The sequence below is a fragment of the Protopterus annectens genome, chromosome 15.part0, assembly GCF_019279795.1.
Source record: "Protopterus annectens isolate FY-2018-M chromosome 15.part0, PAN1.0, whole genome shotgun sequence".
In the NCBI taxonomy this organism is placed as follows: domain Eukaryota; kingdom Metazoa; phylum Chordata; order Ceratodontiformes; family Protopteridae; genus Protopterus; species Protopterus annectens.
Genome location: NC_056749.1, coordinates 636,805,336 through 636,833,125, shown reverse-complemented (window position 1 = coordinate 636,833,125; position 27,790 = coordinate 636,805,336). Strand labels below are relative to the sequence as shown.

Genomic DNA, 27,790 nt, shown 5'->3' with positions numbered 1-27,790 from the left:
AAAAAAAAAAGAAAAACCACTTGTTGATCAGTTAGAAAAGCCACACTAAGGATCTCAGGAAGGAAGTCCAAGATTTTAGATATTAACAAAAACACATTTGAATCCAGCCTGTAAATGTATCCTAGCTACACAAGGAAGAACAGATGAATTTTAGCAGGGAAAAAAACATGTTAATTCAAACTTAGATAACATGCAACATACAGCAAACTATCAGGTGAACTGCACTTTCAGTTCACACAGACTCTACATGCTTCAGTTACACTTCACAGTGCTCAAGACACGTGCTTTCTCGCAATATTCTTCCACTGACAGCAGAAAGCTTCACTTTCCACTGCAGCACTGGTCTTACGAAACAAGCTCAACCTGCTGTTTTACCATTGCTCTGTTCAGAGTGCTATAACCACAGCATGCACAGACTTTTTGTTTTAACATGCTGTACTTCTCGTTTTGCTGTGTAGTAGTCATTTTAAATGATCCTCAGATTACTATTTCACCCAATTAGCCACACTAACAAGATTTTATACACCAACATTAAGTCTCTCATTGGTGAGACACAAGGAAAGTATGCCACACTGCTGAATTCCATACAGAACAAGAAAAAAAATTAATTGCTGAGATGTATACAAAACTGCAGTTAAAAATGTTTTATTGAACAAAAGGTAAAACACAGTAGCTCAAAATTCACTGAGCTGAAGCAGCTCTCCTGCTAAGCTGTACCTTGTGCTGAACAGCTTAATAAGAGACGGAAATCAGGAGAGATGACATTTTCCAGTTGCGTCAATAGCAAAATACCCAGATAATCCAAACTCTATCAGTTAACAGCAATCCAGATACCAAAGACATGACATTCAGTTATTTAGAGTTAAAACTTGTACCCTGTTGTAGCAGTTACCAATTAAAAAATTCAGTGCAGGCATATTACAAACTACACATCTGTACTGAATTTTCCATACATCATTGATGTTAACACTCTACAAAAACATCAGTAATTAAGCAGAAGGAAAAGCAACTTTAGTTGAAAGAGCAGAAGTCTGTAACAATTAACAAATAACAGTAGAAGTAAGAACTGCAAATAACTGCTCAATGCACTTCTAGAAGTGCATCTAAAGTTAGAGAATATCTGACCTAGAGGTAAGGGACTTTTAACTAACATGTTTAGTACCGTTTTTTTAAATGTCATCTTCACTGCATACCTTTCTGTTTGGGCCGTCTTGTATTACAAAGCAACACATATGGCTGAAAGAAAAAGCAAAATATATGAACTTTCTGAAACTTTTCTCTAGAACAGCAACATACAACTAAAATAAACATTTCTGAATGATTAAGATGAATGCACTGCTCTACATTCATCTTATTTGCCAGTTTTGGGGTAGATATGTAAACGTGGGTAATGAGCTGAAAACCTTTCTGCTTCAATGTGGTGTTAGTTTACACACTTACAAATGTGTGCAGTAAAGTACCTGAAATCAATATTTAACCATAAAAGTGCCAAAGTTGTAGCTTTTACTAGTAATTCATTTGTTCAATATTTGGCTCTGTTAAAGATGGTGCACATTTTATATAGTTCTGTTAACTGCAAGGTAAACATTATAGGCTAACAAAATAGCCAAAGTATCTTTATCTTGTTATTTAGTACTATGCCCATTCCAGTAGGTCGTAGTCTAAATAGACACTAATGAAGAAAGAAGTTACATTTACAGGGTCCATGGTGCAGTGCAAAATATTAAATACACTTTTTGGAGTCTATAAACAATTTAAGGTGCTGAGAGTGGAGATTCTCTGGACGGTGATCCTGGGATTTCATCTGGTGGATAAACAGTAAGGGTACAGGCTCTAATTCCACCAAGAGATTCAGGAAGGTCAAATACTTTTTGCCACTCATCTTTTTCTGGGTCATATTTTTGTACTATTTCCACCATACAGCGGTTATTCCATGAATAACCTCCCACAACATAGATTTTGTTTTCAAAGACGGCAACACCAACATCACTCTGCCCACGCAACATAGCAGCAATCGAAGTCCATTGGTCCAATGTTGGAAAATAATATTCACAACTCAGAACATCGTCATAATCACTTGTTCCTCTGAAATGGTTTCCTCCAATGACATACAATCTATCGCCCACAGTACACATGCAATGAAGTCCTCTAACAGTGGTCATCGGTGCCCTTTGAGTCCATTTGTCAGTGTCTGGGTCAAAGCACATAAGTTCTTTTTGAAATGTGTCATGAGTAATGCCGCCTGAAAGAGAAATTAAAATATGTCAGTTCTAGATGAAACAATGGTAATGCCTTCTAAATATGTACCCTTAATCCCGGTTCTACCCTGCTTTCCACTTCATTTCAGTGACTTATAACCAAAATCTAGTTTTGTCATTGCCAACTTTTTCTCATGACAAATGTCCAAAAAGGGATTAATGCTAACTGCTACTAAAGTGACCAAAGTTAGGGTCACATGACAAAAATGGTGTTAAAACTGAATGCAATAAAAATGATGCAAGTGTCCTTGGTGAACTGGCACAAGGGGTGGCATGGGAATAAATGTATTCTGCTGACTTGCCACATGGGCATAATGGCATTCTGATGACTTGTCTACTCTTGCAGAGAGCAGAATTTATGGCTATGGCTACAGCCTTCAGCAGAAACCGAGTGCACCAACCTTGCCATAAGTGGCTGGAGAAAGCACCAGATCATCACCTGCAGACAAACTGTACAATGACATTGGTGTATGTGGCACTAACAGGACTGATGTTAGGGAAAAATCCAAACCATTCAAGTAAAATAGTTTACCTGCATCAGCTGGCAATGTGTTTACACAACTAGCCACTGAAGGAACAAACAAGTTCGAAGAGTGAGGACGGGATTTGTGGGTTTGGTGGGGGGGTGGCATGCTTTCTTTGACTACTGAAAGCATAAATTTAATGCTTAAGCAAAACTAGACATGAGGCTTGCATGGGATGATGGCAGGCCATGGAAATGTCATAGGACAAGAAAACTTGAAAGATGCATGCAGAGTTATGAAACTTTGTTGGATTTTATGCATTTCAGCAAAGTGGAACTGTCAGAACAGCTTTGAAAAAACAAAAGCAGTAAGATGACAGTTTTCAACATGTGAAAAATACATGGATTTTCCAAACAGCTGATACCAAATAAATATAACTCTGCATATAGTAGTAACTGAGCCAGCAAGTGACTGAAAAATTTTGCAGGGTAAAACAAAATCAGATCACCTAAACCTACCATTCTCCTACAGTGCCCTTTATAGGGCTGCCTTGTCTTCAGTACATTAATTTCTTACAACAGCAAAAATGACATGCACAAAAGCCATCACAGACATGTCAAAGCAGTCTGCAATGTGGGCATTAAGCAATCAATAACACTCCCAACTACACTATTCTGAAGGAAAAATTAATATTCAGATTTAATCTTAAATTACACATGAAAATATATTGTCACAGATTGAAACTATGAACTGCACCCCAATGAGTCAAAAGTTACCCATCATTACGCCTTTTAAAAATGGTCTTGAAGCAGCCACCATAACATTTAGATAATACCCACAAGACTGGTGCCATCTCCAATCCAAAATTTGTCTCTCTCCCTTCCCTAAAGGTACAGCACACATTTCTGTGGAATACCCTGTGAAAGGAGAGTCTGCTGCATTATAAAATATCTCACTTTGCTGCAAATTTCCCCACAATGCATTGTAAACAAACATAACTTAACAGTTATACTATTAAGTACCATGCATACATAAAACCTCAAAAAAAATGTCAAAACAAAAATCTTTAACATAGTATCACTTAAAAGTGCAGCCTAGATGCCTTCAAATCAGAAAGTTACAGTAACTGAAAAAGGAAAAAATTGTAGAATGGGTGTCAAATTGTAGGGCTTCAGCATTAAGATGTATAATTACTGTCAATATGCAAGGCTTAAAAATTACTGTATTTAGTAATTAAGCAACACACAAGGAAAGAAAGAAAATACATCTTTGGACTGAGAAAAATCTGACTAAACATATTTAACAGTTTGTCACCATGAAAAAAGAAGTTATGTCTTACCATAACGTTCCATCTGTATTGTTGATCCTCGTTCAGTCATTACGCATGGGTATTGGTTCCGAGCTCAGAACCGAGCCGGCCATTTTCCAAGCTTGCGTCAGCTTCAAACTCTCGAGCTAAACTCTTACCCACAATCCCCCCCTGCCTGTTACCTCAGATTGAGTTTGCAAGTCAAAGAAGTTACAGGCTACCTCTGGTAAAATAACCTAAGAGAACCGGATGGTGAGATCCACTAGAAACCACAGGAGGGGGAAGGCAGGGTGGGTCGTAATGACTGAACGAGGATCAACAATACAGATGAAACGTTATGGTAAGACAAAACTTCTTTATCTGATATTGTTAATCCTCGTTCATTCCTTACGCATGGGACAGAGTCCCCAGCTACCTCTATTCCTGGGAGGCTCTCATGAAAGGACATTCCTGAGCACCATAGAACAGAAAGATGCTCTTCCCCTGGAGGCCAAATCCAATTTGCAATGATTGATGAAGGTATGAGGCGTAGCCCAAGTTGCAGCTGCACAGATGGCATGTAAAGAAGCTCTGGCATGGAAGGCAGCAGAAGTTGCCACCAACCTTGTTGAATGAGCTTTCATGGTAGTAGGTAACGAGATATTACGTTGTGTATAAGTAAAGGTCACACAGTCCTTCAACCATCTAAGCTAATGTGACCTTAGCAACAGCAGATCCTAATCTGGGTCCAGAAAAGGCCAAAAATAACTGGTCAGATTTACGAAATGGTTTAGTCCTGTTTAAGTAAAAACAGATTTGCCTGTGTATATCTAGGGTATGTAGGCAATACTCTCCTCTGTTTGAATGACTGGGAAAGAAAACTGGCAATTCAATGGCTTGATTAATGGACATTTCAGAGATCACTTTAGGCAGAAATGACGGATTCGTTCTCAGAGACACTATCTCTATGAAAAATCAAGTATGGACTCTTATAAAGCTTGAAGTTCAGAAATACGTCTGGCAGAAGTAATAGCGACCAAAAACAAGGTTTTCCATGACAAATACTTGAGGTCACAAGATGCTGGTTCAAAAGGTGACACTGTCAGAGCTTGTAGAACTAATGATAAATCCCATGGTTGAAGAGGTTCTCTAAAAGGTGGCTTCAGATGTTTCACACCTTTTATGAAGGTCTTGCACAATTTATGGGACATAAGAGAGGAATCTTGGACACCCTCATAAAAATTAGAAATTGCAGCCAAATCAACTCTAATGGTAGAGGCGATAGACCCGATTGAAACAGGTCGGCCAGATAGTCTAGTATTATCGACACTGGTGGTGAAAAGGGGTCTACTTGTTTATCTTTCGGCAAACAGGTAAATCTTTTCCACTTGCTCAGCTAAGTAACTCTAGTGGAACATTTATGAGAAACGATGAGAATATCACGTACTGGTAGGGAAAAATCATTCTGCCTGGCAATCAAGGGAATTGGAATTGGAGTAGCCAAGCCTTGAGCTTCAGGCTGTTCAGGTTGGGATGAATCAGGTTGTGTGGGTGTGAGATCAACTTCGGGGCTGGATGGCGAATCCATGGTCGATCTAGTAGGTGAGGCCAAAGGAAGGGTAACCAAATCTGTCAAGGCCAATATGGTACTATGAGGATCACCTTGCTCTTCAACCAACAGGCTTTCTTCAGAAACTGGGGAATGAGGGGAAAGGGTGGAATTGCGTAAAGAAGACCCGAGGTCCAATCGTGGACTAGAGCGTCCCTAGGTGATTGTCCCGGAGGGGGGATCAGGGCGAAGTAGTTGCTGCATTTGTAGTTGGTCGGGGATGCAAAGAGGTTGCAGCAAGGCCGGCCCCAGTGGTGGAAGATCTCTGCCGCTATCAAGGGATTCAGTGACCACTCGTGAGGTTGAAGAATGCACCTGCTGAGTCTGTCTGCTATCACGCTGGGACTCCCGGGAATGTGCGTTTCTAGAAGAAAACGGTTGGTAGCCATCGCCCATTGCATTATCCTCATGGCCTCTCGACAAAGGGGGTAAGATTTGGTTCCACCTTGCTTGTTGATGTACCAGACCACCACCATGTTGTCTGATTGAATCGCAATTGTCGCAGACGGCAGCAGGGGATGGAATGCTTGCAACGCCAGAAGCACCGCCCTCAGCTTTAGAACATTTACATGCAGATGGGCCTCTAGTTCAGACCAAGTGCTTTGGACTGTCTGTCCCTGACATAGCCTCCCCCACCCCATCAGGGAGGCGTCTGTGGTCACTGTGGCCTTGAGTTGCTGGGGGGAGAAGGGGCGAGACCATTGTGAGAGATTGTGCGTCATCCACCAATTTAAATCCTGTTTGCACCTGTGGGTTACTCAAATCATGGCTGAAAGAGGATGCTGAAAGGGATGCCATTGGGTGAGCAGTAGCCATTGTAGAAGCCTCATGTGAAACCTGACCAATGGAACAATGGTGATGGAGGCTGGCATGGAACCCAACAGCTGTAGAACTGAGTAGCCGTGGATTTTTCCTTTGAAAGGACTGGAATTAGTTGTTGCTTTATCCTTAGAATTCTGTGCTCTGGAATAGCAGATCTGCAGTTTTTTGTGACAAAGATAACCCCTTTAAATTCTGTCGACTGAGATGGAGTGAGATTGAACTTCTGCCAGTTTATGGTTATGCATAGCCTTTAAGCAGCGAGGAGAGAGTATGCCAAGGCTTTTTCCAGTAGATGTCTGGTGGGGGCGGAAATGAGCCAGTCGTCTACGTATGGAAACACCTGAATCCTTGAAGTCGCAAGTGAGCTGTGACAACTGCCATGCACTTTGTGAACACACTGGGGGCTGTAGAGAGTCTGAAGGGCAGTATTCTGAACTGGTAGTGACTGGCTCCTGCACGGAAGCCCAGAAATCTTCTTGATGGCCTGTCCACCTTTATGTGGTAGTACGCATCTTGAAGATCTATAGAGCACATCCAATCATCTTTTTCCAAAAGCAGGAGGATAGACTATTGTGACCATCTGGAATTTTTGTACTCTCACGAACTTGTTCAATACACTGAGATCCAAAATTGGTCTCCAGTCCCCGGTTTCCTTTGGCACCAAAAATAGTCTTCAGTAGAATCTGTATCCTATCTGGTCTGGAGGGACTATATGGATGACTCTCTCTTAGCAGCTTTTCTATCTCTAGTGCTGCTTCTTCCCTCTGACTGGGTGGAACGTCAGGAAGATTTTTTGAAGGGACGGGACAAAGATCGAAGGGGATATGATAACCTCTGGTTATAATCCTTTGTACCCAGGAATTGGTGGTGATGGTTAGCCAGGCAGAAGGGTACAAGAAGAAATGTCCCCCAACGAGCTCCAGAGGAAAGGAGTTGGGCCGCTCTTCACGAGCGCTGGTAGGATTGACCAGGGAAAGAATTCCTGGAACCCTGGTTATGTGGACACCCTCTGTCCCGAAAGGAGCATCTTCCTTGTGAGTTTCCCCCTCTGCCTCTGGGGGAGAACTCGACCTGTGTGTCACAGAAAGGACCCTGAGATTTCTTGAACCATATCTTCCCACTCTTTTGGTTTCGGGAGAAAGCATGTTCATAGATAGGTTCATAGATTAGTACTAGGCTAACTGCCCTTGCGAGCCATTTTAAGTCTAGCCAATTATCCCTTCTGAGACTCAAACCTTGTACCTTGTGTTTGTAAGGCAAACACCTTAACCATTAGGCCACCCTCCCAACCCAATTTTGAGGGGAAGAATAACGGACACCTACAGCAGAAAGGGTCATACCGTCCTGTTCACATCTGGCCAGTGTGCTTTTAACTTTGGGCCCAAACAACGAGGAGGCCTCAATGGGGGCATTAAGAAAAGAAGACTTAAAGGGTTCCACGAAGTTGCACAAGCGCATCCAGGCATGTCAACTCAAGACCGCAGTTGAACCCGCTGCTCTAGCCGCTCCTTCTGATGCGTGAGATATCAGTCGCATAGAGGAGTTAGATTATAGACTCAATGGTGGCCAGCTGAGAGGCCACGTCACGGACCTCATCAGACACGACACCAGCCTAGGTTTCAGAGAGCTCAGAAACCAGATCCCTTTGAAGCCTGGTAAAATGTCCATATAATTCAGGGACCTGATAGCAAAGGTCACTGAAGCAAAGGTGCGCTTCCCTATCCTGTCCAGGGCCCGGGACTCTCTGTTAGGTGGATCGACAGCCTGGGTTTCTTCTTCTGCCAGATCCTTTTTTGTTGCAGCTGCCCCCACCAAAGCATCCACAGGAAGACCTTTGGACCAATGGGGATCTGAAGCAGGAGGGGACAAGATCTTATATGGCCTCTGGGGAATTGCTTTGACGGTATCAGGAGCCTTCCAAGCACGCTGCACGATAAGCCAGACAAGTTCACCGGCAGGTGGAATAACCCAGGAGGTAGGGGGCCAGGTGCGAAAGGCCTGCAGGAACACAGATTCCTCAGAGGTCGGATTAGAGGACTCCCAGTCACCTCTCTGTTTCAGTATTTTGAGGATATCACCAAAGGATACCTCAGAGGGTGATCGAGGGGATCCTTCCCCCTCATCGAAATCTGTGTCTTCGGTGAGGGACTCCTCTGTGGAGTCCATGTGCTTCCTCTTACACAAACTTTTCCGGTGGACCTCCTCAGCGGGAGAAGCTGGAGAAGCAATGGAAAAGGGGATTCCTGAGGGAATATGTCCTGCAGCCCTTGTACCCGGTGTCCGCTAGATGCGACTTGTGAAACCAGTGTACCATAGGAGGGCGGAGGTATAGACAGTCCGGTTATCGCCAGCAACAGCGAAAGCCTTCTCCATCAGTTGGAAGGCTGGTCCACCCGAAGACGAGTGTATGTCTAGGACAGGGGTCTCCCCTCCCCTAAGTGGCTCAGCCTGCTGACCCGGAGTCCCTGGATGGCTGTGAAGCAGCAAGCTATGTGTGTCACAGCTGACATCCTGGGTCATAGCAAACCTTTCCTGCCATGAAGGCAACTGCGGTTCCTTAGTGAGATCCATAAAGGGAACTGCAGAAGTGGAAGACTCTGCTATATCCATAGACTTCAGAGGCAATATAGAAGGAGAATAAGAAGGGGTCTTTGGAGATGGGTGATCACCTCCCAAGGAAGGATTGTTCCTGAGGGGTGGGATACCTCTCTGGCCAAGAGTACCTGGTCCACAAGACACAACACATGTTCGGAAAGGTTTCTAGTGGACCTCATGGAGACTGAGGGAGAAACAGGCTTGTCCACATAAGAGGCAGACTCAGTGCCCATCACATCTGACCGCACCGAGGACAATGGTGCCGAGAGAGACTGGACTACTGCTGTCTGCACCAAAGTCATCAGTGCAGAGGTCATTGTCTGCACCGACACAGGGATTGGTGCCGAAGTGGCCGTCGGTGCCGAAGCTGGAACCATCAAAACTGGAGTCAACAATAAAGGCATATGTTCCGAGGAAGATCTCTGAGCCGACGCGGTCAAGGTCTGCACCGACTGAACGGTCGGTGCCCATACAGTGGTAACTGTCTGAACCAAGGAGTCCCTTGGTGCTGATATATAGAAGGCTGCAGGAGAAGACTCAGCTGAAATCACTAGTGGAGCCGAAGGCCTCTGTGCTGAAGGTCTAGGCACCGAAAGCACTGGGGCTGACAGAGCTCCGGAGCTGAAACTTTAGCCTTTTTAGGTTTTGGTTGGCAGGAGTCCCCAGCCGGGGACGAAGGCAAAGATTTAGCCTTAGTAGGAACATCCATTTTCTTATGGGCTCTAGGAGGGGATAAGACCTCCGACCCAGAAATAGCCTCTGAAAAGGGAGATTTTAGAAGTCCCTTCAGTATCAGCTTGTTTTTCCTTTCCAACAATGTTCTATTAGAAAAGTTCTCACAAATAGTACAGGGTGGGTCAATAGACAAATGGGAAGCTCCCAAACAAACACACAAAGAGTGTGCATCAGAAGTAGGCAGTTTGTGTCCACAATCAGAACACCACTTAAACCCCAGACTACCTTTTTTATCTGCCATGACAGCAAATTAATTAATAGAAAAGTACCAACAATGGTACAAGAGAGTACCCGAAGGTACGAGAGAGAAAAGGGAAGAAGATTACCAATGATGGTAGAGAGAGAATACCTTGTGGTAAAAGTAGTAAAGAAAAGCAGAAAAACCTGAAGAAAATATGAACGCTAGATGGGACAGGGTAAGAGATAATAAAATATGAACTTTTCTAACAGAAAAATAATTTGTAAAGCAATTAAACAATTGACTTAGCTCAAGAGAAGTAGCTTGACACGACCGAATGGCAACGTGGCAAACGAAATCTGAGGTAACAGGGAGAGGAGGATTGTGGGTAAGAGTTTAGCTCGAGAGTTTGAAGCTGACGCGAGCTTGGAAAATGGCCGGCTCAGTTCCGAGCTCGGAACAGATACCCATGCGTAAGGAATGAACGAGGATTAACAATATCGGATCAAAAGTTATCTGCTTACCATAATGTTATATCTTCATGAGCCAAGTCTGTTTACGTCAAAAGTAGGTGGCTGCAGGCAAAAATCACTCAGTACTTTAGATCCTCCCAGGCTCAAATCTCCCCACTCTCCATCAGTTCCATAATGCTCCACTTTTTCTTGCCATGTATTGGTAGCATCAAGTATTGCTCCCAGACTCATTCACTGTGCCTCTAGAAGTCTTTGGTCTGCCTTTTTCAATTCTTTGCATTATATTTTGTGGTATTCAAGTCACATTTAATTTTTTGTGTTTTTTGAGCATCACTGACGGGACAAAACTTTACTTCCTCCTCCTTTTTTAAGTCTCCATTTTGTTGTGGTGCATTCAAGTCATTTCAGAATTAGGAGTAGTTTTTCCGTGGTCCACTGTCCTTTAATACTAGCTGTGCTTAAACATCGGTTTGCTTTTTCTGGTGTCGGTAGAAAAAACTTCTCAGCACTGGTGAAAAGGCCTCAGAATTCCATATAAGTAGACCCAAATTCCCTCTCTGCATGGAGCATTTAAATGCCAGTTGTGAAATTTGTAGCAAGTTTGAAGAAAAAAAAATATAACTGCTTCCATCACTACAAGAGAACAGTTGTAAAATAAGTGGATGTAAGGACTCACGCTGTCAACAGGTATACAAGGAAAATGCAATGAGATGCAAGCTCATTATAAGCAGACATCAACAATAAGGCATTTGCTCTTCTGTGGTTTTAAAGCAATAAAAGAGCTAGAGTGAACTATTTAGAAAAATACCAGTACATTCGTAAGAATAAAGTGAACTGTCTACTGTGTATCATAAGCAGAATACAGCAGAAAAGGGGACAAAATAATGATTAGTTTAATAGTTAGCAAAACTGTTGTAATACAATGCTTAACTATCTCAGTTGTTAGAGAAACAGAAGATATGGGAGTATTTCAAATGGTGCACAAGCCTTACAAAAGTATGCAACACTGAATAAGTCATTAAACCAGGGATGACTAGCAGATGACTGGAAAACGGCGTAATGGTTACTCCAACTCATAAAAAAGGGACTAAAAACTAATCAAGTGAAATGTTCAAAAACATTGAGTTAACGCTGACTTCAGTTTTCTGCACGTTGCTATGATCTAAATATCAGGTACTGACGGGATGCCATTCTTTATTGCACCACAACAGATTCTTTAAGGACATAGCTGCTGTTTAGGATGTCTTCACTTCATGTCAGACTGGAAAGCTACTACTTTCTCAATTGTTAATGGGCAGTAGAGCTGAATAATTCCAAACCTGGTAAAATGCAGAATGTCAAGGAAATTAAATTCATGAAAGTGGACAATGGAACACCTTGACTTTGACTTATGAAAAAAGGCAGGAAGTTTTGAATTTAAAATGTGTATAGCCTTATTAAACAGTAATCAAAATGGTCAGTAATTTTGACAGCTGCTGATACAATATTTTGTTTTTGCCTGTCAACCCTGACTTCTGTGGTCCAAATATTTGAGTGTTCATTGGCTAGTAGGCCACCATTCCTTTTCCTCAATTACAGAAAAGATGGTCACCCTTTTTTGTATTCCCTAGCACTTCTACTGTGACATTTAAATTGCTCGTGTCCATCCAGTACATACAAGGTTAGCACTTATTCTAGTAACTAGGTAGACATGTGGCATGAATGCTCCGAAACAGTACTAATACAATTTTTGTCATAAAAGATTACCTTCCAGTCCATACTCATTTCTTGAAATACAATTACAACTTGTAAAATAAAATGATGGCAGACAGCAGCAAAGAAAGGTGCTTTTCTATGAGAAACATCTTGAATTACTATAACAGAGAGTTAATTGGTAGGTTCAGCTTTATCCAACCAAAAAAAAAAAAATATATATATATATATATATATATATATATATATATGTAGACAAAAATCAAAGGGGAAGGTACATACACTCTTGGTGGTCTGACAACTCCTGTTAAAGCTTAACAAAAGGTAATACTGCTCACTGCAGGTCAACGTCTACATAACCAGGGGCTGCTGAACTATGAATGAATTCTGAATCTAAGAATTTAGATTGTACAGCAATCTTAGTATCAGGTAATGCAAAGAATTCGGACCATCTGACATAAATGAAGGAAATGTTTTGATTTTATATACAAGAAACTGCCACATTAGGTCTTTCACTCCATTTATGACATTTAAAATAATGCAAAGTAAAAAAAGTTATTAGCAATCAAGTCAATCTTACAGGCAGGTATCGGACTGGGAGGCATCAAGTTACCCTTCTGGGTCAGTAAAGATGTGCACGGAGTAAGAAAAATGAAGGTAATCTACTGTGAAAAATGTGGTAATCTTGGTCAAGGCAGCAATCAAAATATTATACTGGCCTTGCTCTGTTTTTGCCTGAATAGTATACTGTGAGGTAAAGGCAATTCAGAAGGCATACAATGAGCTGCAAATCTACGGAAAGTTGAAAAAACAACTCCGGCTTTTAAAATGACAGGACAAAATATGTGATTTGATGACAGGTTCACGTCTGGGACACCAGACACCTGTGAAGGATGATTAAATACCCTGTGGAATCAGCTTCCATTTGAGAGTAATGATAACCTTCTTGCACAAAGTACCTGCTACCTGGATTTATATAACAGAATACAGACTAGCAAAAGGTATATAGTCTAAAGATGCAATCACCCTCCTGGCATAGCTGGACGAAGAGATTCTTATTGGATATATGCCATATGACAGTTTTATTCACCTGTAATGTTTAGAAAGTATGGTGGAAAAGAACCCATGTATTGGACCTTTGGATGCTGGACACCAACAACTGGATGGACATATTTAAATCTGACATTTACAGGGAATCCCTTCTTTTAGCATTTAAGAAAACAGTCTTCGGAATCCCTGTTTTGAACTATGGTACATGTATTAATGTGGACTTCAAACCTGATTAATGTAGCCCTAGTCATGAGCCCCCCCCCCCCCCGAAGAATGAAAACCATAAAAATTACATGTTCCACACAATACTGGTCTCTGGATAGGAGACACCTTTTATTCTTTTACTTAATAGCAGTTGAGCGCATTTCATTACTACTGCAGTGTCTACTCACTACAAACAAAACAAAGTACTGTACAGTTGTGCAAGTTGCACATACCCACAAGAGTTGGAATTCTTCACTGCTCTATTGGTCTTTAGGCTGTGTGTGTTGTATCCTGCCTAGGACACAACAGCCAACCAGAAAGCTTCTAAAAGCTCTGTTTCCCTCTCAAACAGACCCGTAGAAAGAAAATCAGCATTAAGAGTGGAAATTTCTTTAGGACTTTCTTGACCATTAGGAGAAAAGGAGCATATATTTTTGAATTTCAGAATGACTAATACTATCAAAAAAGTTTTATATCCCAACCAGTAACTAAAGACACACACAATGGGATGGGGAGTGCTGCTACTGCAGCAGAGAGGAATTCTAACATCTACTGTTACGGTTAAGTGCAACTTACGCAACTGTACTATATCCATCATTCTTGCAGCTACAGCAGCCTTTAGGCCATATAGGTTGATTGCCAAAAAGTCTATCCAACCCATGAGGAGGAAGGATAGGATTCAGGAGCATCTGGAGAACAGTCCTAGTAAAAGCTGTCCTGGGCCTAAAGGTTTGCAATGTTTGACAAAAAGTATGTAGAGAATTATGCTGCTTCCTCTAAAATACTTGAGTCCACCCTTTCCAATAAGTCATCAAAGAAGCCAAGGCTCTAGCAAATTATACCTTGATACTTGCCCAGAAGTAGTTACTGATGTTAGGATCATACAGATTTTACGTACCACTGAATATTTCTCATGTAGTCTCTGTCAAGAGGAATCATGAGAATCACATATGCCATGAATCTAATAGTCTGGAAAATTCCCTTGCAAAAGTTCTGGACTTAGTAGAAAAACTCAGGAAAAGATTTACATCCATCTCTTGCAGTGGAAGAAAAGCTCTTTGAACTGAAGTATCTGGGAGACACCCCAGGGACACAATCCTATGGGAAAAAGTAAGGCAAGACTTCTGAATGTTCTCCTGGATACAAAGTCTGTGAGGGAGATCAATTACCCAAGTGAGAGATTTGTAACACTTTTGAAAAAGACTGCAAAGATAAGCAAGTCATCTAATAAGGAAAATATGACTACCATGCAGTCTGCAGAAAACCATCACTGGAGCTAGACACTTCAAGAACACGCATGGAGCAATGGACAACCGAAAGGGTAATGCAGAGAACCAAAAGTGTAATCCAGACATATACAAGCTTTAAAAAAAAGTCTGACACCTGTGGCTATAGGAACAAGATAAACATTCCTTAAATCTAGAGTCAACAAGAAACAGACAGGAGGCAGAAGAGAAAAAAATTGTGATTACTTTGGGACTTTCACAAACAGAAAGGAAAGATCTAGGACTGGTCTACACAAATAGTCTTTCTTTGGTACTAGAAGCATTTATGAATAAATACCGTTCCCTGACAGGGAAAGAGGGATAGCCTCCATTACCCCTTGAGCCAGCAGATGCTGAATGACAACAGTGAAAAATTAAGTATGATCTCGTGGATGAAGAGGAATCACTTGAAAAGGAGGGTGGGGACTCCCACTGCCATCTGTACCCTGAAGGATCACTCTCTGAACCCATTTGTCTGAGGCTATCAGTTGCTAGAGCAATATGAAGACACAGACCCTGAAGAATTCTCAAAGGATTGCAGGATGGGAAAGGTGGGGGGGGTCCACCATTTGAATACTGTGATTCTGACTTGGACTGCCCTCGCTTCTGGAAGGCTCCCTTACCCCCTTCATTTTTGGAGCTTTCTTGTCATTGATTTTTGAATGTCTACTTGACAGATATTTACTGAGACTGCTTATTTAGTATTTTATAAAAGGACCCTGAGTTAGGGATGAAATTGTTAATTTTTCAGCCTTCCTTCTCCAAGTTTGAGCCACCCCTTCAATTTCCTTCTCACATCATGGTTTTTCAGGACCTCATCACCAGATAGTCCAAATACCACGACCATATCAAGGGAAGAATTCAAAATTTCAGCTTCAACACCTTCAAGCAAGTTTTCAGACTGTAATAATGCAAACATTCTCTTGACAAACTCACTAGCTACAGATCTCCAAGAGGCATCAGCCAAGTCATACGCACACTTCAAAGAATGTATGATTACTTGAAAAACAGAAGTCGTTGTCTTCTTCTTCTTTTGGCTTTTCCCGGTTAGGGGTCACTACAGCGGATCATGTGTCCGCTCATGATTGGCAGTGGAGTTTTACGGTGTCGAGTTGCCAGCCTGGCACCCAATCTTCCACAGAAGGCACACACACACACACGCATACACTCACGCCTAGGGCCAATTTAGTGTCCAATCAACCTACAGCATGTCTTTGGGATGTGGGAGGAAACCACAGCACCTGCAGGAAACCCACGCGACCACAGGGAGGACATGCATACTCCGCACAGAAAGCACCCCAGCCGAGGATCGAATCGGAGAACCTCTTGCTGTGAGGCAGCAATGCTAACCGCTGCACCACCGCGGCCGCAGTTACTTGAAAAACAGAAGTAATAAGTTCATTTAAAGATTTGCCTTTAGAAGATGTAAAGGTAGCAGGTATGTTCATTTTCAAAAGCAAGCAAATATGCAAGTGACAATTAAGAGTCCTAAAAATCAAGAGTGGCAGAGGACTCTACTCTTCCCAAATCTATCAAAAGTTTTTTAAACCTTGTCAGAAGGGGATGGATTAGCATTTAGCAAATAGTTAGCTGAAGGATTAAACAAGAAATGACTGCAGGATCAGATCAAGGCTTAGAAAACAAATACTGGTAAGCTTGAGAAAACTTTAAGCAATGTACTTGTCAGGGTCTGCAGGCTGGCTAACACACACTTTTGCAGGTTGTATCATCATCTTCCAGGGCTAGAACAAGCAGAATAGCAGTTGGCTGAGGACATTTCATTTGTTGCAATTAATCATTTTTTCAGAGAGACTGGAATGTCATTTCTTTCCTGCTAAAACAAAAATGTTGGATCATGCTAGACACTGTTTCAGAAGAAAACTATTCTAAGGAAAAATCAGAATAAATACTCCCCAGAGTCCGAATCAATTTTCAGAGGAGAAACAGAATTTATTCCATCAAAATCTATTCCCTGCTCACAACACTGGGAATCTTCAGAAACTAAAGAATTCCTTCTTTTCTTACCAGAAGACACATAATGAGAAGAGTTAAGAGCCTGAACTAAGCCCTGAGGCAAGTTCAACAAGTCTTTCCCATCTAGGATAAAAGAGCAAGGGAAGAAAAACATTTAACTTTCTACTTCCTTTTAACAGGAATATCCAGAGCAGCAGACAGACCTGTCTGAGACATCTCCCCAGGGAGCAAGCATTTTAGTCTAGGTAGGCAGGGAAGATTTCCCAATCCTTCCTCCAAGATCGACAAAAGTGGTTCTCCCATGTCCACCAGGGACACCAGTAGCCATAGAGGATGTGTTCAATCACCAGCCAATGGTGGCTGAAGGGTCTACACCAGAGGAAAGCAAGGGAGATTAGCAGTCTATCTACTAAAAAGGTCACCCATGTTCTGCTGAGGCAAAGCAGCAGCTCACTGAAAAGAAAAAGGCTGCCTGAAAAATGGCCTTTTTTCATGACTGGAGGAAGATCCAAGGAACTGCTAAGCAGTTCCATGGTAAAGCTGAGAAAGATGCCTGAAACTCGGGTAAGGAAGACAGCAGCAGTTAATAAATGGCAAGTATCAAAAAGTGTAGTGTTTTCACCACACACACAAAAAAAAAAAAAAAAAATAAAAGAAAATCATGACAACCACCACACCATTGCCCCAACCCCTAAAATGTACAACACTTACCAATAAAAATTTATGTAAACCTACAAAAACAAAAGTTTAAAACTAATAAAAGAGCAACACATTTTTAACTGACAAATGTCACGTAACAGACCAAAAAAGTTAATTCCTAACAAAACAAAATCATTTTTGTAACAAAAGGACTGTTTCGGGGGGGGGGGGGGGTGGCTGTGTTCTCAGCAATGGAAAAACATCGACAGACCATCAATACACAAAAGCTCCCCAAAGAGCACTCTTCAGTGGGCTTGATGCCCAAGACAGCCCTACTTAACAGGTCACTGTTCTTGTGCATATTGGAAGGTGCCCTTAAACTCTGGAAGTTGCCCAGTTGTTGCATCCTAGGGCAGAATATAAACCATTTAGCCATGGCTAGTACAGCAGTGATCTAATGCTGAGCATCTATGGATACCTTGGCCAGCTTGGAGCTATGAGAATAAGATTGCCTTTTTCCTTTTAGAAGCAATTTTGGGGCAAAAAATATTGGAGGAAATTACAGCAATCTGACTCCAATTGATGCAAAACGGCACTGATCCCATGTGTACTTGTCGCAGGGTAGCCTGAAGCAAAACAGAGGAAGCAGCTAGTTCAGAGAAGTGGCAAACAATGCCTTAATGCCTTCTATTTGATGACAATACCTTTTTAGACAAAGATTGATATTGCTCTGCTTAAAGTGGTTTGTCTATATCCGCTTAACCTGGAATATAAATAGTATTAGGAGTCAATTTCATATGAATTGTCAGTTCCAAATAATCATGGCTGGTCTGCAAAAGGGATAAGAACAAGTACCAGTCTGATGACAGAACAGTCTGAACTTTGTAAAGGTTTTTGTTTAAAAGTTTTTTTAAATAAACATATTGCTACTGTTAAATAGACACACAACATTTACATTTAGGGCAGTAACATCCATACAGCTGCACATTTTTACCTAAATCCAGCATTCAATAACTGAATCTCTCAAGCTCTACAGGGCATTTACCAGCAGCAACAATTTCTATTATGAGCAATAATACAATCTAGCTTTGTATCTTTGCCCCTTAATCAGACAATTTTCCTTACTTTTTTTTTTTTTTTTTTTAAAGACTGAAAAGAAAGCTGGACACTACCAGAAATAAAATCAGTCTCCAAACACAGCTACAAATGCTTACTACAATCCCCCCTCCCCCACACAAACAATGGGCAGTGCTGCCAGCCTTCAACTTCCTTAACACCCTCTTAACAAAACAGGCAATCTTACCTGTTTATACAGTCATGACAATGCGTTGTAATCAGTTCCAAAAACTCCACTGGTACTGTCTTCCTGTTGCCTTCTATAATATGTCTTTCTGCTAATAGCAAATCCTGCACAACAAATTCACCAGAGGCCAATAAAACGTGAAAAAATAAATATCATACTTAAGTCCTGCAAACAACCTTACAAAGCCATTCATCCCATTAGCACTTTCCTAGAATATACTACTATATTCTCTCTATCCTGCCAACAGCACCCCCCCCCCCAACTTGATCACACCATCCCTTCATTTCTTAGCAGCAGCCCAACAGGGGCAAAGGAAATCAATGGCAGATCAACATTCACACTCCAAGAGCTGATGTTCCTGCCATTATGTGGTCAACTGATCAGAGTAAGCACAACTGGACTCTTCCCAAAATAAAGTACCACAATCACTATTGCACTTGCTTTTTTACACGTTGGCTCACTCATGATCCTGAAATTAACAAAACTCCATGTTAGAATACTCTTCGCCTTATCACGTGTGTTGTTCCTTGCATTTCAGGGCAAATGCCTGCCACCTATGTTTTTTCATTTTGATCATACAAGCCTGTGAGATGTAGCAACTGCTTTCTATGGAGCCAAAAAAATCCTCAAGTAGAATCCCTTCCTTATTTCTATCAAATATACTGGATCTACTGCTTAAATGTCTAAACAATTATATGCAAAACCAAAAAGATCTGAGCTCTTGGAATGCCTAGAACAGGTTTTTAAACTAAAGCTGCAGAAGGCATGTAGCTGTGTAAGGATAACTAACAGTAGATATTCGAACAGAAGAGTTATTGCAGTATAATTCCGTACACCTGGGAACTAGCCAAAGGCAGCTATTCATACTTCCAGAAGTCCACAGCAGAGCTCATTACTTCTCTATGTGAGCGATGCAACATTACGGTCAATACTAAAAAATATTCTGAATCGTCTATTCTCTTAGAATAAGCCAACAACTATGCACATTACATAAGTTCTGGTAAGACATCCAGGATATCCAAGCACCAGGTCCTCTACAGACCAGCTTAGTCAACTAGGGTGACCTGGAAGGAATGGCTTGTAATGTGAACAGAGTACCTTCACATTCAGTCTCCGCAAGAGTTGGATGAGGTGCCAAAATGGAGAAATAGTCTGCTTCATGGCAGAAAAGGACAGAGCTCTGACTACGACCCAGATGACCTGGGAATGATTACCAGTCCTAATACTGAAGAACTGTCTTAGGACAAGCAAAGAATTAGAGGAGGAGCATAAGTTCATAGGAGGAGCATAGGTTCATAGGTAGGTACTAGGCTATCTGCCCGAGGGCATTTATAAGCCTAGCCAGAGTGTGTCGGCTTTCGCCGACCCATTGATTAATTAACTGATCCTCTATCAAGCAGAGCCAATGAAGTGATCCCAGGCGTGTATTTTCTGTTACCCATCCACTCGTCAAGGTTTCTCTTTAGTATTAGTGAGGGGCTCTGCCTGATGTAATTTGGAATTCTGTTCCAAAGCATGGAGAGTCTCTGTGACAGGAATCTATCCCTCCAGCATGTTCTATTTATTGTTGTGGCGAGGTTTGGCTCACTAGAGCACATGGCTCGCAGTGACTTGGATTTCTTTAGGTGGAGCATGTCCATAAATTCTGAGTTGGACATGGCTTTAAGTCAGACAGAGATCACCTCTGAGTAAGCGATATGCCACGGAGTACAGCCAGAGTTTTTTCAGTCGGGCTGCATAGGACATATGTTTGAGACCAGTAATCCTCTTGGTGAAATACTTTTGTGGTCTTTCCAGCTGTTGGAAGTGTCTTGTGAGGTACATCCCAAATGGGGCATTGTACTCTATGATGGGTCTAATGAGTGACGAGTAAAGTGGCACTATAATTAGAAGTTATGTACTCACCATAACGTTCCATCTGAGTAGGTAGTTCATTTGTCTGCAACCTGTGGGTTACGGATCCGATATCGGATCTGAGCCGGCAACTTGTTTCAAGCTAATAGATCTGAGCTCCTAGCCCCTCCCTTCACCCATAATCCCCTGCTAACCCTCCATGACCTCAGATCGAGTTTGCCTCTCCATATATATCCAAGAAAGGATACCTAAAAAAAACTAATAGATCCCAGAAGGTCAGGGGGAAGGAGGGGGGGGATGGTTGCAGACAAATGAACTACCTACTCAGATGGAACGTTATGGTGAGTACATAACTTCTAAATCTGAAGTAGGAATGTTCATTTGTCTGCAACCTGTAGGACAGAGTCCCCAGCTACCTGCACCCTGGGTGGCCATCATGGAAGGATATTACGAAGCACCGCAGAGCCAAAGGATGCTCTCCCTCTAGAAAGCAGGTCTAGCTTGTAGTGGTTGATAAAGGTATGAGATGAAGCCCAAGTGGCTGCAGAACAAATATCATCCAAAGGAACTCTAGACTTGAAAGCCGCAGAAGTAGAAATGGAGCGAGTGGAATGAGCACGAACTCCTTCTGGTGCGGGTCTACCCAAGGCTTGATAAGCTAGCAGGATACATTGGGAAATCCAGCGAGATAAAGATACTTTAGAGATAGCTTTCTCCAAGTTAACTTTGGCAAAGGAAACGAACAGCTGGTCGGTTTGTCTATGGCCAGCCGTCCTATGGGTATAAAAACGAAGCTGCCTATGAACATCCAATGAGTGCAGCTTGTATTCACCCTTATTTTGATATTCAGGGAAGAAAACCGGGAGGTACACTATCAGGGTGAAAAATCAGGTATGGAGGTTTTACAGAAAGAGCCTGAAGTTCTGACACTCTTTTCGCTGAAGTAATGGCTACAAGGAATGCCGTTTTCCATGACAAGAATTTGAGGTCTACTGAAGCAGCGGGTTCAAAGGGTGGAGCAGTCAAGGATTGAAGAACTAAAGTAAGATCCCATGGGGGTACGGCTTCTTTTACAAGAGGTCTAAGTAAAAAGGTACCCTTGAGAAAGGTTTTACACAATTTGGCTGACATCAAGGGTCCTGTATCATGTCCCACATGATAATGAGAAATGGCTGCCAATTGCACTTTGACAGTTGAACAACTAGCACCTTCTTGAAAGAGTTCAGTTAGGAAGTCTAAAATGGATGGAAGAGGAGCCGTAAAGGGATCTAGCTCTCGGCGCTCCGCCCAGATGGAAAAACGTTTCCATTTGCTGTGATATACCTTCCTGGTGGAGGGCTTATGTGCTGCCACGAGGATGGCTTTGACTGGTGAAGAGATACCGTGAGTCCTAACTAGGAGTGGAACTGGAGCAACCAAGCTGTCAGTTTCAGATTGTCCAGGTTTGGAGTTGGCAAGTCCAATGGATGGGAGATGAGATCCGGGATGGGATCTAGAATCCAAGGGTGATTCACAAGGTGAGACCACAGGTAAGGGAACCAAATTTGTCGAGGCCAGAATGGGGCAATGAGAATCATTTTGCTCCCCAACCGCGAGGCTTTCTGTAAGAGTTGTATCATCATTGGAAGAGGAGGATAGGCATAGAGTAGACCGGGTGGCCAAGCATGCACCAGAGCGTCTCTTGGAGATTCCCCTGGTGGGGGGATTAGAGCGAAGAAATTGTCGCATTTGGCGTTTGATGGAGATGCAAAAAGATCGCAGCAGGGTTGCCCCCATGTTGCGAATATCTGCTTCGCTACTAGAGGATTGAGAGACCACTCATAGGGGGTAAGAAGGGTGTGGCTGGGCTTGTCCGCTAGGATGTTGGTCCTCCCCGGAATGTGCGTTGCAATCAGAAAGCGGTTGGTGGAGATCGCCCATTCCCACACTCTCATGGCTTCGCGGCAAAGAGGATAAGATCTGGTTCCCCCCTGTTTGTTGATATACCAGACCACTGACATGTTGTCCGAGTGAATTGCAATCGTTCCTGCGGGGAGGAAGCTCTGAAGTGCTTGCAACGCTAACAGCACCGCTCTCATCTCCAGAACGTTGATATGCAGGGGAGTCTCTGTATTGTTCCACGTGCCTTGGACTGTCCTGCCTGAGTAATGCCCCCCCACCCGAGGCGGGAAGCGTCCGTGGTCACCGTGGCGATGGGGGGAGAGGTGCAGAAGGGATGGCCCGTATGGAAGTTTGATGCTTGGAGCCACCATAGTAACACCCTTCTGCAAGCCTTGCTGATAGCAATGGGATGGTGGACAGAGAGGGATAGGAAGGACCATTGCACTAACAGAGTCCATTGCAGGACTCGCATGTTCAAACGGGCGCGTGGAAGGAGTGTAATCGCTGCTGCCATGGAGCCTAGTGCCCTCAGGATCAGTTCCGCTGGTGAAGCCTCTGAATGAAGGATAGCCCGCACATGAAGTTGAAGATTTCTGATTCTCTCCGCAGTTAGGAAGGCTCGCAAATCTGTAGTGTTTATTCTGGCACCTATAAATTCTATGATCTGTGTTGGAGCCAGTAGGGATTTGCCGACATTGATAGCAATGCCTAGTTGTGGGGCTAGATGGAGAAAGAAGTCTCTGGCTGAGCAAAGTAGATGCCTTGTTGGTGCGGTCAGGAGCCAGTCGTCCAGGTACGGGAAGACCTGAATTCCCTGGAGTCTCAGGTGGGCCGCAATCACTGCTAACACTTTGGTGAACACCCGGGGGGCTGTGGTGAGGCCAAAGGGAAGGACCCTGAACTGGTAGTGACTGGCTCCCAGCCGGAAGCGAAGGAACCTCCTGGATCGTTTGTCCATTAAGATGTGGTAATACGCATCCTTGAGGTCTATAGAGCACATCCAATCGTTCTCCCTCAGAAGGGGGAGGATAGATTGAAGAGTGACCATTCGGAATTTTTCCTTGGTTACTGACAGGTTCAAGCGGGAAAGGTCTAGGATGGGTCTCAGATCCCCCGTCTTTTTTGGCACCAAAAAGAACCTGGAGTAGAACCCTAATCCGAGCTGGTCTTGGGGGACGGGCTGGATGGCTCTTTTTCTTAGCAGCTGCTGTATTTCTGCGGCTGCGGCCTCCCTGTGATCGGGTGGTACATCGGGGAGGTTCTTGGATTGGGGGACATGGAGAACTGGTATTTTGTACCCTCTGGATATGATGCGAAGCACCCAGCAGTCTGTTGTGATGGACTCCCATGCCGCTAGATGCTTCGAAAAACGCCCCCCCGACTGCCTCCAGAGTGGAGCAGCCAGGCAACCCCTCAGGGCTGCTGCGCGGGCCGTTCAGAGAAAGGTTCTCTGGACCCGAAATTTCTCGGAGCCCCTCTGCCCATAGGGCGACGTCCTCCCTGTCCACCTCTGCCACGGTAGGACTGGTTGTCCGGAGATGGTTGGGAATGTTGTGATTTTCAGAACCACATCTTCTTCTGACCCTTGTAGTTCCTTAAAAAGGACCGCTGGGGAGCAGAGAAGCCGACTCCGACGGCAGACAACGTCTTCCTGTCCTTCTCGCTCTGGACAAGCGTCTCGCGATCTGTTTTGCCAAAAAGGGCAGAACCATCAAAGGGGGCGTTCGCGAAGGACGCTTTAAAGGTCTCCGTAAAGTCGCAATGATGGAGCCAGGCCTGACGTCTCATGACTAGGCCTGCTCCACTGGCCCTAGCGGCTCCCTCTGTGGCGTGGGACAATAGCCGCATAGAGGTGTTAGAAATAGATCTCAGAGTGGCCATTCGGGTGGAGTACAATTGTTTATCCTCCTCCGACATGGACTCAGGGGGGGATGCAGCGTTTTCTTTGATAAGATCCCGCTGCATCCTGATGACATGTGCCATATAGTTCAGAGACCTTACTGAGAAGGTCGCTGAACTAAAGACTCGCTTCCCTAAGCGATCCATCAAACGGGACTCTTTGCTCGGTGGATGGACTGAGGGACTCTCCTGAGCCAATTCCCTCTTTGTGGCTGCCGCCATCAACATGGCATCTACAAGGGGGCCCTTACTCCAATGAGACCGGTCTGAGTGGGGGCTAAGAATCCTATCCGGTCGTTTGGGTACTGGCTCCACGGTGTCCGGATCCTTCCATGCCCTGGTGGTAATAAGGTCCACCAGGGGATCGGCTGGAGGGGACACCCAGGAGGTAGACGGGCCTGCCTCGAATGCCTCCAGAAACACAGACTCGTCAGAGGAAGACTTGGGGGCAGACCACCCACCTCTGATTCTTAGCATCTCCATGATGTCTCCAAAGGAGACATCCTCAGGGGGTGATCTTGGGGAGCCTTCCCCTTCCTCCAAGTCAGTGTCCTCGGTTAAGGACTCAGGGAGTCCACGTGCCTCCTTTTGCACTTATGCTTGCGGGGAGCTTCCTCGGGGGGACTGTCCGAGGAGGCCTCGCCAGCAACATCTTGTTCCAATGGAACTATCTGTGACATCGAAGCAGGCTGTCCCTTTGGCCGGGTGATGGAAGCCTGGCCCAGCAGAGAGGGAGTGCAGGGAGGAGTCGATGCAAGGACCGGGGGTCCGGATGCTCTCAACAGAGCCCTCTCCACAACATCGAATGCCGAGGGAGAGCCACTCTCCAATGGATCCGAAAGTCGGCTCCCAATCGGATCCGATGAAGGGATCGGAGCCGGCGCCGAGACTGTCGGATCCGAGGGACCAGTGCGCTCCGACCTGGATGGAGCCGAAGGCACACTGAATCCCCCAGATCCGAAGCTCGGACCACGGCTCCGAGAGGTCGGATCCGAAGTACCAAGTACCGTCGGCGCCGACCCACCCCCGGCTCCAAGGCTGCTCGGCTCCGAGCACTCCGAACCCGGGTAGCGGGTCGGAGAAGGAGCAATTGGGTGGAAAAAAGGTGTCGAGCTCCCACCCCTGAGGGGGGGAGGGAGGCAAGAGCACTCCCATCTGCAGCTGGGCCTGGATGAACCTTCGCATCATCCAGTCCAAGTCTGCATCAGATAAACTGAATGTAGATCTCAAAGAGGCCACCGAGGCAGGCCTGGAATGCCGCCTCGATGACCTCGACAGAGATCGGGTCTCCTCCTCCTCAGGCCCCGGGGAGAAAGAAGGGGATCGGAGCCAAGGAGGAGGAGCCCTAGAAGCAATGGAGGGAGAAGCCCGCTTAGCTGGCAGGGCCGAAACGGTGGTCTCGGCCCGCCGCTTGTGCTTCTCCTCTGTTCTCCTCCTGGCCTCCCTGTCCTCCAACACTTTAGCGGGAGTTTGAGTCCCAGTCGGAGGCAGGGGGGCAGGAGTGGCAACCATCACAGGCTGTGATGGAGCCACAGGAGTAGCAGAAATAGCGGAGGCCGAAGCTGAATCCTGGGGTAGAAGTCCCGCCAGGACCAGCTTCGACCTCCGTTCTTTCAGTGCCCTGGGGTTGAACGCTGCACAGATAGTACAGCCCGAGGTGAGGTGTTCAACCCCAAGGCACCGAACGCACCGAGTGTGGCCATCAGCCGGGGAGAGCTTATGGCCACACTCAGTACATTTAGAAAATATGGCTTTTGGGGCCTCAGCCATTCCCTTTTTTTTTTTTTTTTTTTTTAACTAAAAAAGAAGAAAAACTACACACACACACAGGCCCCAAAAGACACACAACAAACACTCGCACACTAGCGACCAGCGAAGGGAGGGTATTAATAAAAAATTAAGGAACCTAACAGACACACTATACAAATATTACTTTAAACAAAAAAAATATTTCCTGACAAGAAATAATTCAAAAAGTTAACTTTTTTTGATTTATCTGATAGAGCTCAAAAAGATCCAGCCATCACAAGCGCGGCAAACTAGATCTGAGGTCATGGAGGGTTAGCAGGGGATTATGGGTGAAGGGAGGGGCTAGGAGCTCAGATCCATTAGCTTGAAACAAGCTGCCATCTCGGATCCGATATCGGATCCGTAACCCACAGGTTGCAGACAAATGAACATTCCTACTTCAGATCCTCTATTTCTAGATGCGAACCCTTTAGTAATTAGATGGGCCACAAAGAAGGATTTCCTAACTACTTTGGCAATATGATTGTCAAAGGAGAGATTACTATCTACCTGGGTCCCCAGATCTCTTATTACCTCTTCTGTATTAAGGGGGCTGCCACCTATGTGCTAATTCGTGGGTGTTTTCTTTTTCACCAAACGGGATGACTGCATTTTTTGGCATTTGGCTTGAGGCCATGACTTTGACACCAGGTGTCCATCTCAGTAAGGCCCTTTTGGAGGATGTCCGTGTCAGCCGGAGAGTCAATTATGGTTACCAGTTTGCAGTCATCGGCAAACTTGGTTAGCCATAGTCCTCCTGTGTTTGCTTTACTTCTGAAAAGTATATGACGAACAGTAGGGGTCCCAGGACCTAAATGAGGGATCAGAACATTTAACTTATTTCAGGACAACTTGAGATGGGCACATAAGAGGCACGGGTTCCTGTTGGGAGATATTAAATTGAGACCAGAGAGCCACATTTGCAGATTTGCATTACTTGCTGAATTGTGACAGCCCAATACAATGCTCATGAATCATCCAACTTTATACACTGTACAGGATCTACACAAAGAAATTGCAGGGTTAAAGTAAACTCTGATACCACAGCTGGATAAAATGGAGCTGCTTTCACATCTCAGAGAATGAATACTTATTAACTGGGATAAAGCAGTAACCCACATGCACCTTTTCAGACTCCACACAGGAGCACTGTCTGGTTAAGTGACTGAGTCAAACAGTAAGGAAATGGAGGCTAGGGGATTCAGCTAACAGTTCATACATAGTCTTAATCTCTGTACTAACTTTAGCAGCGTGTGCTATGGAGGATGTGTTGTGGAAGCCTATACTGCGACCATGAACCCATCATTTCAACAGCAAGTATATTCATACACCTTTATGAAATTTTTCAAAGATAACTGCTGCAAGGGTAATTCTTAAAGCAGTAAGTTACTCAAAGGGTAGCTCAAATCAGCACTAGGGAGCAAGATGCATCATAATCCAGTGACAAAATGTGACCTGCTTCTAGGCTTATGTGAAAAACATACTCTCATTTGAATAATTTTTAAAGAAAGCAGCTCCAACAACAGGTTATCTTCTGTAATATACACTTACCAAGTCCTCCAATGCTTTACAAGGATGCTCACAGTAGAAGATGCCAACTGTCCAGCCATTTAATTTTTTTTCTGGATAAAAATCAGCCTTGCATTCCTGGTATAAAAGACACACTAATTATGGTAATTTTTTTATACTTTTGGAATGAGCACAATTGCCTCTATATAAGCATCATATGCAAAACCATTTGCTCTTGTTTTGTAGTTGTGGACAGACAACAGGGAGCAGTAGTGTTTAATTCAAAGCCAACTCATAACACCACTTTTAG

At 43.9% G+C, this 27,790-nt stretch overlaps 1 protein-coding gene across 3 annotated transcripts in view; it reads right to left on the bottom strand.

Moving 5' to 3' along the window:
* Window positions 1-629: 629 nt before the first annotated feature.
* Window positions 630-27,790, bottom strand: part of LOC122789967 (kelch-like protein 13) — a 419,724-nt gene continuing 392,563 nt past the window's right edge. For all 3 annotated transcript variants that reach the window (XM_044057468.1, XM_044057467.1, XM_044057469.1), the window contains exon 7: window positions 630-2,242. In XM_044057468.1, coding sequence (XP_043913403.1) covers window positions 1,755-2,242 — 488 coding nt within the window. In that variant the 3' untranslated portion in view covers window positions 630-1,754. The remainder of the gene's footprint in view (window positions 2,243-27,790) is intronic.